The 16,063-nt window shown below is 38.1% G+C and overlaps 2 protein-coding genes across 3 annotated transcripts; one reads left to right on the top strand and one right to left on the bottom strand.

The window, feature by feature from the left end:
- Positions 1-1,579: 1,579 nt before the first annotated feature.
- svbp (small vasohibin binding protein) lies at positions 1,580-4,033 on the top strand. Its single transcript, XM_005807812.3, has 3 exons — positions 1,580-1,710; positions 2,769-2,901; positions 3,010-4,033. Exons 2-3 carry the CDS (start codon positions 2,788-2,790, stop codon positions 3,094-3,096), a joined length of 201 nt encoding a protein of 66 aa, XP_005807869.1. The 5' UTR covers positions 1,580-1,710; positions 2,769-2,787; the 3' UTR covers positions 3,097-4,033.
- A 1,192-nt stretch (positions 4,034-5,225) lies between these two features.
- On the bottom strand, positions 5,226-14,362 carry LOC102230301 (F-box only protein 2-like). 2 transcript variants are annotated; one of them, XM_005807811.3, is made up of 7 exons: positions 14,215-14,362; positions 9,502-9,600; positions 8,915-8,981; positions 7,880-8,006; positions 6,960-7,052; positions 5,788-5,923; positions 5,226-5,669 (listed from the first exon to the last, which is right to left on the bottom strand). In XM_005807811.3, the coding sequence occupies exons 3-7, from the start codon at positions 8,949-8,951 to the stop codon at positions 5,535-5,537; spliced, it is 528 nt and encodes a 175-aa protein (XP_005807868.1). In that variant the 5' UTR covers positions 8,952-8,981; positions 9,502-9,600; positions 14,215-14,362; the 3' UTR covers positions 5,226-5,534. The 2 variants fall into 2 exon arrangements, with proteins under 2 accessions (XP_005807868.1, XP_023180852.1); XM_023325084.1 differs by having other exon boundaries at positions 7,880-8,001.
- Between the last annotated feature and the right edge of the window lie 1,701 nt (positions 14,363-16,063).

Here is a 16,063-nt window from a genome sequence, read left to right as displayed (position 1 = left end):
AAAACGACGCGGTTAGCACCGTGACGTCTTTCAGCCGGGTTTTCTCTGGGTGGCGACGGCCATGACGGCTTTTCTGACTTCCCAGTTTGTTCACTCATGCCACTCAAGTGAACTGAAAGGTTTATTTTATGTAGAAGCTACACATCATTCCCAGGTTTCTGTGGACCGCTTGTCCAATTCGTTTAAATGGAAGTTAGGGGATTTTTATGAAACTGCATGAACTGCAGAATATGAAAAGGAAATAAAAATAGGTTTTGTGATACCGAAATAAAGTGTAAATAAAGCATGTTTGACTCCTTCCATTTATCCTGTGGTGTGTTTTGGGGCAGCATGGCCAGCTGTTGTCTGCCGAGTTCGGCACCAGTTCTTGGGAGGATATTGTTCCAAAATAGAGCCACTGGCCGAGAAATCCAGGTAAACCGTTTGGTGTGCCGTTCGATTATTCTCTATGGTGTGGAGAGAAGAGAAGCGCATTTCAAACCTCCATCTTAGCAGCAGATGCTGTAAGGTTGTTTGGCACAAGAGGACAATTTGCTCACTTCATACACGAGGGTGTTTGGTTATTCTGTGTTGCCATTGGTGGCTGTTTTGGTTTCAGCAGTGGTGAATGTTTCTTGGACCACCATCACACTCACTCACCACCCAGCTGATGTATGCGCTGAGAAGGCTTCATGAGGGGGTCTGCACATCATGCACCCCGGTCCGCTTATCAGCTGACTTTTCTGATTCAAAAATGAATTCAAGAGCTAAACTAGCAGTTCATTTCACTAGACGCCTTTGTAAGTATTTTCTTTTTATTATGTGCCATGTCACATACAAGTATTAGACTGGGATTCAAAGATGATCTGTAATACAAGGGCGACATCTGGTGGTCAGACCAATTGGTTCTCCCTGATCAAAACACAAGAGAAAGTAGTGATAGTAGTTAGTTATGGCAAAAAAAGTGGATTTAAGATCTTTTTGTAGACAATAGAAACGATGTTGTTAAGAAGATGAACAGAAATAATATTCTATACAACAATCCCCAAAGTGGGTTGGAAAGAGTAGTCTAGCTAAACTCAACCAGGTATTCTCTTTATCCTTCTTTATCTACTCTATTCTTATCTGTCTCTGTCAATTTAAACTTTCTCTTCCTTTCTTTTCCTTTTCCAGTGTCTTCTACGTCTCTGTGTTCATTGCATTTGAAATAAACCGAAAGCAATTGCTTTGGCGTTCTATAGCTTTATTATTAGCAATTGCTTTGAGTGTAATAATCTTTTCTTGGTGGAACTTGGGGGCAAAGAAGCCTCCTTGATAAATATTGATCAAATTTGTTATTATAACACTTTAGTTTACCAGTTTGCTAATAAGAGACTGATTTCAGTCGTGGGGTAGCGGCGTCACGTCTAAATATTTTTTTTTCCTACGTTTTGATGCTAAAGCACTTTATATTTGCTGTGTAAAAATCAAAAAGTTAATTTTCATAACAAAAAAATAGAGCTTTTCAAAGTTAGAAAAACACAATATTTAAAAATTAATCCTAAAAAAAGAAGGTCAAGAAAATTCCTGACCGGAACTATTGAGCTTTATACAGCTGAACACGGGTTTGTTTATTTGTGACACAGAGAACAGCTGTTCTGTCTGCTAGTAGCCTCCCACAGCCAGTTTTAATTCTCAGTGCTAATGAAAGCCTCCTTGTATTGCTTCATTTGACTTCGGCCCATATCGCAGGTGAGTTTACCACAATCAGAATGCTAATGTTGCTAATATTTGAGACGTCAGCGTGTAAAACCAAACCGATAGCAGGCTAATGTTAGCTGAACTGACTAATACGCTAACTTTAACGACTAATAGACTATTTAGGCGTAGAACAACCTGCCCCGATAAATATTCTCACTTAACATTAATATTGGTAGTTGCTTTGACTTCAGAGTAACATGTTGCTATGGGAACGTGTAGTTTTCACATACGTCTGTTTATTAGCTTCGAATTAATTAGTTATGCTCCAAAAGCACCTGGACTTTAAGTTAACGGCGTTGCGTTGATGCGCAGGTGCAACGCCTTCAAAAGTATTCACACCCCTTGAAGTTCTTTGTCCAATTAGATCTGCTACTTTAAGTGTATTTTAAAGTAGTGCATAAATGAACCCCTGTGACTTTTTGTTTTGTAGAAGCACCTTTAGCTGCAGCTACATTTTCAAGTCTTTGGGTTTATGTCTTTACCTGCTCTTTTTTTGACTGAGCCATTTTAACATGAATCTGGAACAAACTTCCAGAAAACTGTAAAACAGCTGAAAGACTGACTTCCTTTAAATCTCGACTAAAAACCCACCTGTTTAGAGTTGTATTTGAAATGTAATCAATTACAAATTTAATGATGGCACTTGACTTAATGTCGTGTTTTGATTGTTGATTCTATGTTGCATGACTTTGTGTTTTTGTGTTTGTTATGATGTAAAGCACTTTGCTGCTGAATTGTGCCATGCAAATAAAATTTGATTTGATGAATATGCTTTTGTGGCTGTAAGTTTGAGGATGGTGTGAACCTCAGCTGCATTTTCAAGTTCAATTGGTTGCTCTTAAATTAAAAGAAATGGAGGTGAACATATATGCATGTCGCACTTTTTAGAATTTATTTTAAACCAAGGAACATTTGAAATATTAGTGTAACGTAATGCGATGTGGAAAAACCTCTGGAAGCACAGTAGAACCTTCTTCTGACTACATTTATCAATCTGTCCCCCTGTCGAGATTTTTCAGGTTAAAAGTTTCTCTCTTGGACTTTTTCAGGTGGAATTAAAGCGACGCCATGGAGCCGGCCTGCCGCAAGGACAGACCAAAGCTGAACTCGACTCCGACCAGAGGAGACAGAGCCAAGCAGAAGTCTGCACAGCAGGAGGCCAAACAGCGACAGAGAGCAGAGGTATCCCATCCTCACTGCAAATTTAAACTGTAGATACTCAAATGATGTTTTGGTTGGTCTTCTGGGCTCTTTTTCACTCCTACTTGTGTCTGCTTCTCTTATTTTCAGATATATGCATTGAACAAGGTGATGACAGAGTTGGAGCAGCAGCAGTTTGAGACCTTTTGCAAACAGATGCAGTCGCAAGGAGAATAACAGCAGTAGCTCCTCTTCCGCCTTCCACGTGGATCCGTTTCTGTTATTCTACCCAAATTGAACTTTGCATCAAAATGATGATTGAATAACCTAAATAACAGATTAAAAATAATAAATATCTTTGTTTTTGGACTCGTATGTCTGTGTATACAATAATTTAGCAGCAAGAAGAGGCATTGAATGGAAAATGTTGGTTATTTGATTAACATAGTTTTGCATTAAAATGCGATTAATTACAGACTCTTCAATGAACGCGATTAATCCCACCACCGCTTAAAACAAATGACATGCTGCTTTAGAGCAGTCGATATATTTCCGATCAATAAATTTTTTTTGTTGTATTTTTACATTTGTTTTATTAACTTAAAACGTAAACTGAGTTAGGCCTTTTAAAGCATTTAACTGGGTCGACATTTGAAGTTCCTGGAAGTCGAAGAGAACAGTGGAACGGTCTCCTTCCTGTAGTTTGAAGCGATTCTCCCAGGTTGCGTTAACTTTATCAGAAGTTTCAACAGTAAAAGAAATGTAATTTTCTGTTTCATTTTGTTATCACAGAACATTTTGTTCCAATGTTTCTGACTGTATTAAAGCCTGTCGATGCAAACGTGCCGGGTAAAACCACCTAGTATTTTTTGCAGAATATACATTTTCTTTTAAATAGTTATCAAATTATTTAAGATCAGGTTAATAATTTAATGCGACATTACTTAAAGCAGAAAGACCTTTACCTCTCAGAGCTTCTACTTTTGATCAGCTTATTTTGTTTCGAATCAGTAAGTGATGTCTTCAGACTCCTGAGAGTATCAACTACTGTCTGCAAACTTCTAACATCCAAAGGCTGTAAAACCTTAAAAAATGTTTCAAAAAGGTCTTCACTATTTGATTGGCATGTGTTGTTACAAACTTTGTACTATAAAGATTAATAGTTGCTGTTGTACGTATGTTCTGTTTTGATTTAATGAAAAAGGTTTGTTCGAATGTGTGATATTTTATGAACTTCGTTTCTTGCTAACATTTTAGATGATTTTATAGGAGTATTTTGGAAATGAAAACGTGTTCAGATATTTTTTTTGCAAAGTATAATATCCAAATATTAACTATAGCATCAAACATGCTCAAAGATGACACATGTTCTCGGTATTGTAATGAAAGGTCCGCCTTCAAATGGGAAAATATTTTCAGCAATTTTTTTGTTGTCAAAAAATTGCTGACACCTCTTGGTGTATAAACTCCAGGTCTTTTCAAGATCTGTGAAGTAGTGTGTTCCCAGCTTCACTAATTACAACCGTATAGTTGGTTGGATGACATGTTCTCTGCAGTTTATTCAAATTGAAAATTCACTAAGTAACATTAAGGATTAATTTAATACTAAATTAATCTGAATATTTCAAAATTTTTAAAAATTAAATGTAAAAATTCTCTCAAATCAACTTGTCAGTGATCCTTTTTATAGGGCCTATTTCAAGAAGGTGACATTTTTGAACAAAATATGTTGAAATTAAACTCCAGTTATTGATGTCTAACATAGAAAAATTTATATATTCAGATTAAAGTCATTTCCAAACCCACTAACAACCGCACACAAAATAAAGAATGTTTGAAAACGCTCAACGTGAGTTACAAATATGACAGTCAGCCCAGTCTGAATCTAATCTTCATTTCAAAAATTCAGTTTATATCTTAAATTGTGTCGTTTTCATTTAATGAGGAAGCAGAACAGAAATATAGTCAATTAGAATTCTGACTATATATCCTATAACATTATTCTACTATTAGGTTAATTTGGCTCTCTAAACTACATTTGGGTGTGGTTGTGTGTGAGCTCGGATTCCCATCTGTTTGGTTGTTTTTTCTCTTAACCTAAGAAAATACAAAGAAAAGTTGCCACAGTTGATGCTCTTTTTCTCATTAGTTGTTAGCAACACGCTACTACAGGCGCTTTCAGTGCTGCGGGGGTCTTCATTTCATGGTAACATCATTTATCTTCTTTCTCACAGTTGAGCTCTATTTTGTGTAGGTCCAACACATAAAATCCTACTGAAGTCCATGTGGCTGGAACTACTTCCAGCCACATGGAACTACTTCCATGTAGTTCCATGTGGAATAAATCACCAGTGCATGTCAACACATTCTGGATTGCACACAATAGTTTATTTTATTACTGTGATTAATATTTGAAGGTTTGCTGATTAGTGCAAAGAGTAGTTAGAGGCTAATTTAAGGTTAGTCCAGCAAGCTTTGGGTTGAATATATAAAGGTTAGTAAAGTGAAGGTGCCTATTTGTGTGAACGTTAGTTTCTTGAACCAAAAGATTTCAAACAGCTGCTTTGAAAATACTGCAATTGCTACAGTATTTAAAATAAACTAAGATTAATAAATGAATGTTTTATTCTTGGCTATACTTGTTTCCATTCTCTTCTTCTCGTTTCTCCTCTGGTTCAGACGTCAAGCGTCACAGAGCTCCCAGTGACCCGAACTCCAAACCAGCCTTCCCAGAAACTGGTGTCACATCCTCCATGTTCGAATGAGATGAAACGCATTCCAGGGCCGTAGTCATAAAACGTATGAGTGACCTGGAGATGAACAAGGGAAGGGAAAGCAGACTGCTGGTTGTATAGTTGGTTGGATAATATGTTCTCTGCATGATGTGTTGGTTTTATTTTTCTATTAGAGACGAAAGCATCTGAAAACCTGTCTCCATGAGGAGTCTGCCTCGGGGTCCAGAGTCTCCGGATCATGAATGTAATCCTGCAGAACCTCTTTATTCTCATCCAGCAGACAGGATGTCATCTGATAGGTGCAGCCGCAGTCGGTCCTGCCACAGAACCTGCAGGATGACATCACAAGCTGTGTTTCCACTGATGATAAAATTATGTAATTGGAATTACAAAAATAAATTTGCTTAATGAAAGCTTGACAACTTGGGGTGGAGGGGTGTGGGAAATCATGCTTATTAACCATTTTGATATGTGTGTATTTTGCAAAATTGCAATGGAAACCATTTTTTTTCTAGTCACACCAGTTTGTATGCAGCAGCAAAGTGTTTATTTGTGGGCTCTGGCCTCTTTGGACAATGTGCAGCTGGATCCACCAGGGCTCTCAAAGCCATCTCACCAGCCTCCTGAACACCTCGCTGGTGAGATGTTCAGGGCACATCCCGACAGAAGGAGATCCAGAGGAAGTCCAGACTATGACTTTGTTTCTGGGATGAACTGGGAACGCCTTGGGACTCCCCAGCCACTTGGGATTCTCCAAGTGGCTGGGGAGAGGAAAGTCCATGTCTCTCAGTTTAGGCTGCTGCCTCCGCAACCCGACCCCCAGATAGTTGGAAGATCTACCTGTATTCAACTGGTGCGGCTCGCTTTCACATTGGAATCTGTCAAATGATCCAGACTAATTGAAAAACCTCGTCTCCTGTGGTGGTTCTGTACCAAGATCTACTGAAGGAAACAACACAAAAACCTCAGAAAAAGACCAGCACAACTTCCTTCTTCCCAAAAACTAATCAAAATGGAGATTTTGACAGTTGTAGGATTTTTTTAGTCTTTGGTATAAATGCTGGACTGTTGTATTTATTCCAGACCCAGAATGGCCTGCGCTATACTTTGCTTCCTGCTTTTGGATCGGTCACTAGTCCACTTGCATCTACATATGCATTCGAACCGAATCCAGACCAAGGTTTTTAGGCGGACCAGAGTTTGGATTTTTTTGGTCTGCATCAAAGTTGGATTGAGCATTCAGACCTCGCCAAACAAACCGGACTTTCTTGACTAACTAGAATTTGATTAAAGCTGACTAAACAGGGCTGGTGTGATTGCATCCTGATGCAAAGCGTCTGTCTTACCTGTATGTTCAAGTCTTACCAGTCTTTCACTGTGACAGGAGGCTGAGCGTCCAGCTGCTCTGGGCTGTAACCCTCCTCTATCAGGTCGATCACCTGCCTTTTTAGGCAAAGCCTAGGATAATGCATGGGGACGATTGTTAGCAGTTAGCTAAATCAGGTTCAGTGGTGGGCACCGCTAACTCAAACGTTAGTTGCTCTAACCTTAATGTAGTCATCATAAACATGAGTTCTGCTTACACTAAAGAATAACACCAATACAGTATTTAGCAGAAGCTCATGCTAAAGCACTAACTTCCATTCAAATTATAACTGCCATTGAAAGACTACACTAATTTAATTTTGACATTATAATTGATATGTTCTATATTGCTCATAGACATTGTATCCATGTCTATGTCTTGGATGCTGCCTGTGTTGTACTTTGTTTTTGTTTGTTTCTTTTTTTAGATAAAGTTATTGGACAAAATAAAACTCGAGGAAAGAAAACGGAAGTGCTGCACAAACTGTCTTCACCCACTTCATAGTAAGAGTATGTGAATTAACTTCTAACTACTTAAAAAATAGTCGACAATCAAAACTTCAACACAGATCTTAAACTTTCAACTGAAAGTTTAAAAAACAGCTAAGTAAATTAGCGCCTTAGTATTTATCCGGAAAAAATGAATTCAAGGGAAGCTAAGTACGATAAACATTTTCAAAGTTAGCAAAAGTGCTAAAGCTCTTAGCGAAGAAACAGCTCCACTGAGTGCATTTGCAGATGAGTGAAAGTGTGTCCACCGCTGATGAGAATTATAGAATCAGAGTTCAGGTGGTGCATGAGACATTAGGCGTGTTAAAGCTGGTGCTAAAGACAGACAGGTCTGAATGGTAGCGTAACAGGTTTATTTACATGTGGTATAACTGTCTTATACTGTAACACAAATGATAACAACCACTCACTCAAAGGAAGTCGCAAAATATTTGGTCACTTCTTCAGTGCAGAAGTCATGACCACAGTCTCCTGGCATGTCCTCCACTTTCCACTGGTTCCCACCGTTTTCTGTCAGCTCCCAGGATTCCAGCTGCTCTAGGAGGGAAATTCAGTCTCAAATGGCTAATTGTAGCACTATGTAGCTTATCTCTAAATCTAGAATTAATCTTTCAATCTCAAGACACCAGAGCTTACTTGTTCACTTTCAGCCAAAATACAATTGGCCATCATGTAAAGGTTATTTAAAACATGTATGCTTTGGAGTTCTGATTACATATTAGTCACAACCAGCACGTCACATTCCTCAGAGTAAATTTCACTCACTAATTCAAATTGCTTTGTGGGTTAATTGGTCAGGTGTTGATGTTCAAGATAAAAACTTCAAATATATATTTTTTTAATTAGTTTTTTAGCTCATAGCTAAAGACATACAATATGTACAATGCTGAATCTGTACATCTTGTACAGATTTATCATTTATTTCTAAATGATAAATCTTGTACAATGCTAATGATGTTGATGCTATGTGATGTTTAACTCTCATTAAACATATTGACTGATGATAATTGATAGTATGAATCATCTTTAGACTATCTTGAGATTTGGGGGAATTTGGTGACATTGTGTCACTCTGGAAGTGAACATTGAAACTTCTGCTAAAACTGCAAAGTATCAGATTTTTATATGGACTTTTAAAGAAAGACACATCACATGTAGTGAAAACTCTTTAAAACTTGACACACCAAAAAGGTTCACCACGACACTGTTTTGTATGAAGCTTATAAACTGTAGTTCCTCAAGGCTCTGTTCTTGGATCTTTTCCGTGTAGGGCCAACAGTACTGTCTCGTTGCTCAGATTGTATTATGTTACAATATATGCTACTATGCTTATGCTAATGACACACAACTCTAAATGTCTGTGTCCCCACAACCCCTTATAGTCCTTTATACATTATTGGTACAGTTTGGACCTGCATAAGAGAAGAAACAAAAAGACATCTCACCATTTCCACAGGGATTCCTTAGCAGGTTTCTAGCCATGGTTACAGGGTAAATATGGGTTTTCAAGGCCTGCAAAGAAAAACATATTAGATCACTAGCTAAACATGTCTTCTTGGTTTGTTGTTTATGAGGAGTCTGCAGCGCAGACAGATTTCAAAAACTAATGTCTGGTACTCTGATTCAGCACACAGCAGACAAAAAGCAAACGGGCAAAAGCCGAGGTATTTGGTTTCTGAATAGGAGGCATCACATAGGATCACCCAGGGTTTCAACAGATCAATCTCTGTAGGACAAACAACTGGGGGGTGGCATCCCCAAAATACCAAATCAGGTCCACACTTTGATGAACCAGTCATGCAAAATATAATTTATCTACTACCCTGTCAAAAATCAAGGTTGTATTAAACATTAGTGTCCACTATACAGTAAGTTTGCTTGGCTTTTTTTACAGTTCAAAACAAGGATAGAAAAAATGCTGAGTCATCTGCCACTGCAAACTCAGAGAAAGCAGTCCATTCACATGATCAGTATGCATAAATATTAAGCTCTACTTTATCTAACTGCACAAACTACGACGTGCGTTACTCACGGCTAGAAGATGACAAACGCTTTTCTGGTTCCTCTGGATCCTTTAGTTTTCCTCTGCAGAGCAGCAGCCTCAGCAGAGAGGCTTTTATACACTGCAAGTCTGCACACAGGGAGAGAGAGGTGCGGAGGAGCAAAAACAGAAACAGTAGAGCTGCATGAAGTGACAGTCAGCAGCATTCAGCAGACAGCCACATGTATACGCTCAGCACTAATGTAAGAGCCGACATAGCTGCTGCAGCAGAACAATCCAAGACCTGGATTAATGTTATAGCAGATGTTCTGCGAGCCTGAAAAGCTCAACCGAAACACATTAGAGAGCAAATGTATCGACATTCATTCATAATTCACGTTCTGCATCATGAAGCGATCTCCACCGTCTCTTTTTCAGATCCAGACGAAAGTGAGGTCAGAAACAGGAAGTAGCTCTCAACTTCCCCCCTATTAATCCAATGTTGTTTGAAGCAAAGCTGAAAATAACAATATGCCATTCAACATTACACTGTAAAACATTACAGGTGTGATTAGAAGTTGCACTCAAACTTACCATGACTGTCACAATAATTATTGGCTTTTAATATATATTTTTGGAACTAACGCTTTGTTGGGTGGACTTATTATATAACACATAAAGAACTTGCTTAAAAAAGTGTTTGAATTTTTTTCTATTTTCTAATTTGTTGTTTTGCTTTGTAAAAGTTTGAGTCATCATTGCATCTACTTTGATAAAATGGACCAGTACCCAGGGGCGATTCTAGGATCTGACCTTTAGGGGTGCTGAGCCCCCAGCAGGGCAAAGACCCATGAGAAGATATTTGTTGGTGCAGTTTTCTAAATCTAGACATTCACAAACAAAATTAAGAGACATGTTGTCAGTAATTCATGGGATAAAAGAACAATGTTCATTTCACTCAAACATATACTTATAGAGAAACTTTACATTTTTTCCAGAGGTGTATATACTCAGTTTGAAACAGAATCTCAAGATTACATCATACCTGCCAACATCTGCTAACATTAATGAGACACAAGCAGCTGTGGAGAGACACGGTCCTAGTGTGATCTGCTCTCCCAGAAATTAAAATAAAATCTACTCAAAACTGCATTTTCAGTCATTTGAAGAACATTTTACTAAATGCATAGGATTAATAAACCTAAAACCAGTTTACTATCAAGGTAGAAGTTCAGGTTAATGACTAGTGAAAACTAGTCATTAACCTGAACTTTATTTGAAAATCATTCTTAGAAATTGCATTACCCTTATTTTTGTCTGAACGTTATGCGGCTGTTGGCCTTTTTTCTTTAAACAAGAATGAATGTCCATCTATGGAAAAGTAGACATGATGAGTCGGGGTTTTAATATTTCAGTTCACAGTTCATGAAGTGGGCCTGTTAAGTTGCACAAAATTCGAGACCAAACTTCAGCTTTAAAAGAGAACAAACACAGCTTTAATTAACATTTGCAAATGGAGAAAACATACAAAGCTCACATCTCAGTGAGAATCGGATGAGTTCTGACTTGGGGCTGAACGTCCCCTCATTTACATAGGATACATCACACATTACTTAGTCACACCCCGTGGCTCAAGTGTCAGGTAAAAATCTATACGTTACTTATCTGTAAGTTTCAGTGGAGCAGAGTTGCATACACATTCACAGCTCAACGTTAGGCGTTTCTCCAAAAAGCCTCTCTGCTGATGGCTAAACAGATACTAGAAACTGAATTTCTACAATCTACGCTTATCACCTTAGCCATGTCTCACATCTCTAACTGCTGAACACCCTGGTCTTCACTTATTTGAGGAGGGTCAGAAGAGCACATATCCTGTTGAGCTGCAACTGAGTGCAAACCTTTAATTAAAACATCATAAAGTGTACATTCAAATTTATTTAAACATTGTTACTAAATTTTTCCTTCACAGGCCTGTCATAGTTTCAGTACCAAACACCTTTCTATTCACAGACACAGAAACAATCTATCATTCTGCACTGTTCTTTAGTTTTACCTTATTTAAATGACTCCAGAGATATTTGGGACATTAAGTACAAAACAACATAACAGTCACTAATCAAACTTCAAAAAAGACCAAAAAGAGTAATTAACAAGGCTAAGACCAGGATCAGACTAACCCATTATTTATCCAAATATTTTGCACATATACAACATTTTGTACAGAACTACAAAATACTCTTCAAATAAATAAAGCCAATGCTGTACACAATTTCCTTCAAAAATATGAAAACAATTCTAAATTAATTAAGTACTGCATTGCAAATTGCCATCTGAATAAAGGCGCTGATGATACAAGTCTGACCTCTTATAGCTGGTTAAAATATATATATATAATGGTCTTTATTGTTTTCTTTTGAGGCTGGTTATAGAGGGGGCAGTGTACTCAGTGTTTTACGGAGACACCTAAAAAAAAAATTAAACAAAAGCACAGCAATATTTCATTATTTAACAATGTGAACCGAAGAGTCACTTGTGTCTCTGGAGATTCAGGTTGCAGATCCTGATTTAGTAGATTGAAAGTGTGATCCTATCTTCATACAGCAGTTAAAAGAGAAGTACCATAATTTTTAATTAATTAAATTAATTTTTATAAAAATAATTTTAATGTATTTTGATAATACCTTAAAAATAAAATTGTGAAGGTTTAAAACAATATCTACCACTGAATATTTAAAAAAGACATTTATTTAGTAGAATTTCTTCAGAACCCCTCACGGCCCCCGTCTAGAACCGGCCCTGGCCTACAGGTCTGGATCTGGTGCATTTTTGCTTAGCATGTTTTTTCTTCATTGATAGGAAGTCAGATTATCCAAACTGGTAAACCACATTAATACAATATTAGTGAAGAAATACATTAAATGACCACTGAACAAATTATTCATAAAATATATCAAAATGTTTGAATAAAACACACAGAAAGTAATATAATGTAGGAAATAATTATATATTTACTGTTAATTTATTAGTATGATTTGTTCTTTAAATGGCCACTTATTTTGGCTAATGCTATTATTTATTAAATATCATCCAAACTCAACATCCTAAGCAAAGAATCAAACCACAATAGTCAACTAAAATCACAATAAGAAACTGAATCAATAATAACTAAATATTTTGTACCATATCAGCGTCAGGAGATGATTGAGGATGAAGAGACGCTGATTTCTGGTTCTTTAGGTTCTAGCGGGTCTGCAGTTCCTCTAATGATCCATTCTGTCTGATATATGGACTGCGCCACGACGGACACATTTTTTTTGTCTTTCGATGTCCACAGTATCCATCCTCTCTGAAGTTGTTCAGTTTATAATTCGCGTCTTTTCACTCACGTCTGTTTTTTTAAAGCGTTTTTGCTTCTAAGGACATGGAATCGGGTCGAGGACGTTTAAAATAGACGCGGGTTGATAGCAGCTCACTGCGGCTGCGTAGTGTCCGTCTCTGGGCAACCGGGACGTTCAGCGTCTGTCCGTAGCGTTCAGGGGGTCCTTTAGCTAGACAATGTAGCTGACCTTAGTATTTCCTGTGTTTTATTGTGGTCATTATTGTTAAACTTAGTGTTGATGTGTGTATGATAGGCGTGTCTATCATACACACGCCTATCATGGCTGATACATAACTGTCAGCCATTTTAAACTGACAGTTATGTATCAGTTTAAAATGGGACGCACATTTAACGGCCAAATATGGGACGATTCCGTGTTTTACGGGTGGCAATCCTATTCAGGGGAGCTGCGATACTAAAGCACCACTAAAACTGGGCTAGAATCGCCACTGCTTGCTGCTGCTGCTGCAGCTTCATCACATCATCCAGGCGTTAAACCAGACAGATAAGACCCGCCCACTCCCTGAAGGCGCTGTCCAATCAGAATCCAGAACGCCCCGCCACCCATAGAAACCGTCTGCTTCACATTTCTGGATCCTCAATTACTTTATTACAGGTAAATATTTTCTGACTGGAAAAATACTTCATTGTTAAGAGCAGGAAAAATGAAGACTTCCTGAAAAGGTGAGAGTGATGGCTTTCTGGAAAATTCCGTTGTAATGTAAAATATGACAGATTGCTGGATAAAATAAATTTATAGTTGTTCATTTTTTGGTGTCTTAATCATACAATCACACATAACCATTGAGAGTTTGGAAACGGATGCTTTTTATTTGCCAAAGTTACTTGGGAGGAACCAAACATTTCAGCTTCCTGAAATAATCAGTCCCCCCTCCATAACATGGGAACAGAGAACCAACACACGCATTATTAAGTCTGTTTGTAACATTTGAATGTTAATTATTTTTCCCTAAAATTGATCCTTGAGAGAAGCAGGACTGGATCATCACACAGATGTTTGTATTTACGCTGCTGAACAAACAAGTTAGTGATTATCCTGTAAAGGGGAAAAACACGACACAGACACGACGTTACTCCTTTCTCTTCCAGTGTTATTATGTTATTTCAAGAACAGTTTTAAACATTACATTGTCACATACTGAGTGCTGAACATTGTACACAAACATTGTGGTTATAGCCACTCAGTAATAAGAAATGTAGCACAGGACGCAGCTGGCCAGAAATCTAACGTGAGTATAACTCTTAAGAAAACTCAAGTTATGGCAGAGACCACAAACACTCCCTGCTCATTCGACAAATGTAATGAACCTAAATACAGCTTTAAACCTGTATTTAAGCTTGACAGTGATAAGTCAGAATTTTACCTGTACAGGGCAAAAACGAAAGCAGACACGACACGGACACGACGTTACTCCTTTCGCTTCCAGTGTTATTATGGAGGAGCAGCAGCAACGCGGTCCAAGTACACCTCGCTGGAGCAAACAGAAAGGGGCGGGGACGGACCGCTGTCAGTCTCATACCTTATATGGAAATGGGACTATTCCATTCCGGAAATGAAGGGGGCGCTAGTGACACTATTTCCTGTACCAACCGTGTTCAATCAATCAATCAAATTTTATTTGTATAGCACATTTCAGCAGCAAGGCATTTCAAAGTGCTTTACATCATTACAAACACAGAAACACAATTTCAACATAGAATCAATAATCAAAACACAGCATTAAGTCAAGTTCCATCAATAAATTTGTAATTGATTACATTTCAAATACAATTCTAAACAGGTGGGTTTTTAGTCTAATTTAAAAGAAGTCATTGTTTCAGCTGTTTCACAGTTTTCTGGAAGTTTGTTCCAAATTTGTGGTGCATAGATGCTGAAAGCTGCTTCTCCTCGTTTGGTTCTGGTTCTGGGGATGCAGAGCAGACCAGAACCGGAAGACATGAGAGGTTTGGAAGGTTGATACAACAACAGCAGATCTTTAATGTATTGTGGTGCTAAGCCGTTCAGTGATTTATAAACTAACAACAGTATTTTAAAGTCTATTCTTTGAGCTACAGGGAGCCAGTGGAGAGACTTTAAAACTGGTGTTATGTGCTCTATCTTCCTGGTTTCAGTGAAAACGCGAGCAGCAGCATTCTGGACCAGCTGCAGCTGTTTCATTGATTTGTTGGACAGACCTGTGAAGACGCTGTTGCAATAATCAATACGACTGAAGATGAACGCATGGATGAGTTTCTCTAGATCTGGCTGAGACATTAGTCCTCTAATCCTGGAAATGTTCTTCAGGTGATAGAAGGCCGACTTTGTAACTGTCTTTATGTGGCTCTGGAGGTTCAGGTCAGAGTCCATCACTACTCCCAGGTTTGGGGCCTGATCGTTGGTTTTTAGTCGTAATAACTGAAGCTGTGCATTGACTCTAGATCTATAACTCTAGATCTATAACTCTAGATCGTTCCTCTTTAGGTCTAAGAATAATAACTACAGTTTTGTTTCTGTTCAGCTGGAGAACGTTTTGGAACATCCACACATTTGTTTGTTCTAAACATCTGTTCAGTGATTGGATGGGTTCTGAGTCACCTGGTGACATCATAATGTGGAGCTGTGTGTCATCTGCATAGTTATGATAGCTAATATTATTTCCTGTTATAACCTGAGCTAGTGGGAGCATATAAATATTGAATAAGAGGGGTCCTAGGATTGAACCTTGGGGTACCCCACATGTGACCTTTGACCTCTTTGATGAGAAGTTTGCAATTGAAACAAAGAAATCCCTGTTCTTTATGTATTATTCAAACCAATTAAGCACTGGACCGGAGAGTCCGACCCAACTCTCCAGTCAATTCAGAAATATGTCATGGTCAACAGTGTCAAAAGCTGCACTGAGGTCCAACAGTGAACTTAAATACAGCTTTAAACCTGTATTTAAGCTTGACAGTGATAAGTCAGAATTTTACCTGTAAAGGGCAAAAACGAAAGCAGACACAACACGGACACGACGTTACTCCTTTCGCTTCCAGTGTTATTATGGAGGAGCCGCAGCAACGCGGTCCACTACATCGAGTCAGACAAAACCAATCGACACGATCGGTGAACAAACTGCAGATGTAGATAATCAAAACAGACAAAACCAATCGGGACACGATCGGTAAACAACTGCAGATAATCAAAGCAATTAGATCTAATAATATTATACCCTGCAACATTAGCATCAGCTA

The sequence above is a fragment of the Xiphophorus maculatus genome, chromosome 20 (genome assembly GCF_002775205.1).
Source record: "Xiphophorus maculatus strain JP 163 A chromosome 20, X_maculatus-5.0-male, whole genome shotgun sequence".
In the NCBI taxonomy this organism is placed as follows: Eukaryota; Metazoa; Chordata; class Actinopteri; order Cyprinodontiformes; family Poeciliidae; genus Xiphophorus; species Xiphophorus maculatus.
The sequence above is the reverse complement of the archived record's forward strand: the minus strand, read 5'-3'. Positions and strand labels throughout refer to the sequence as shown.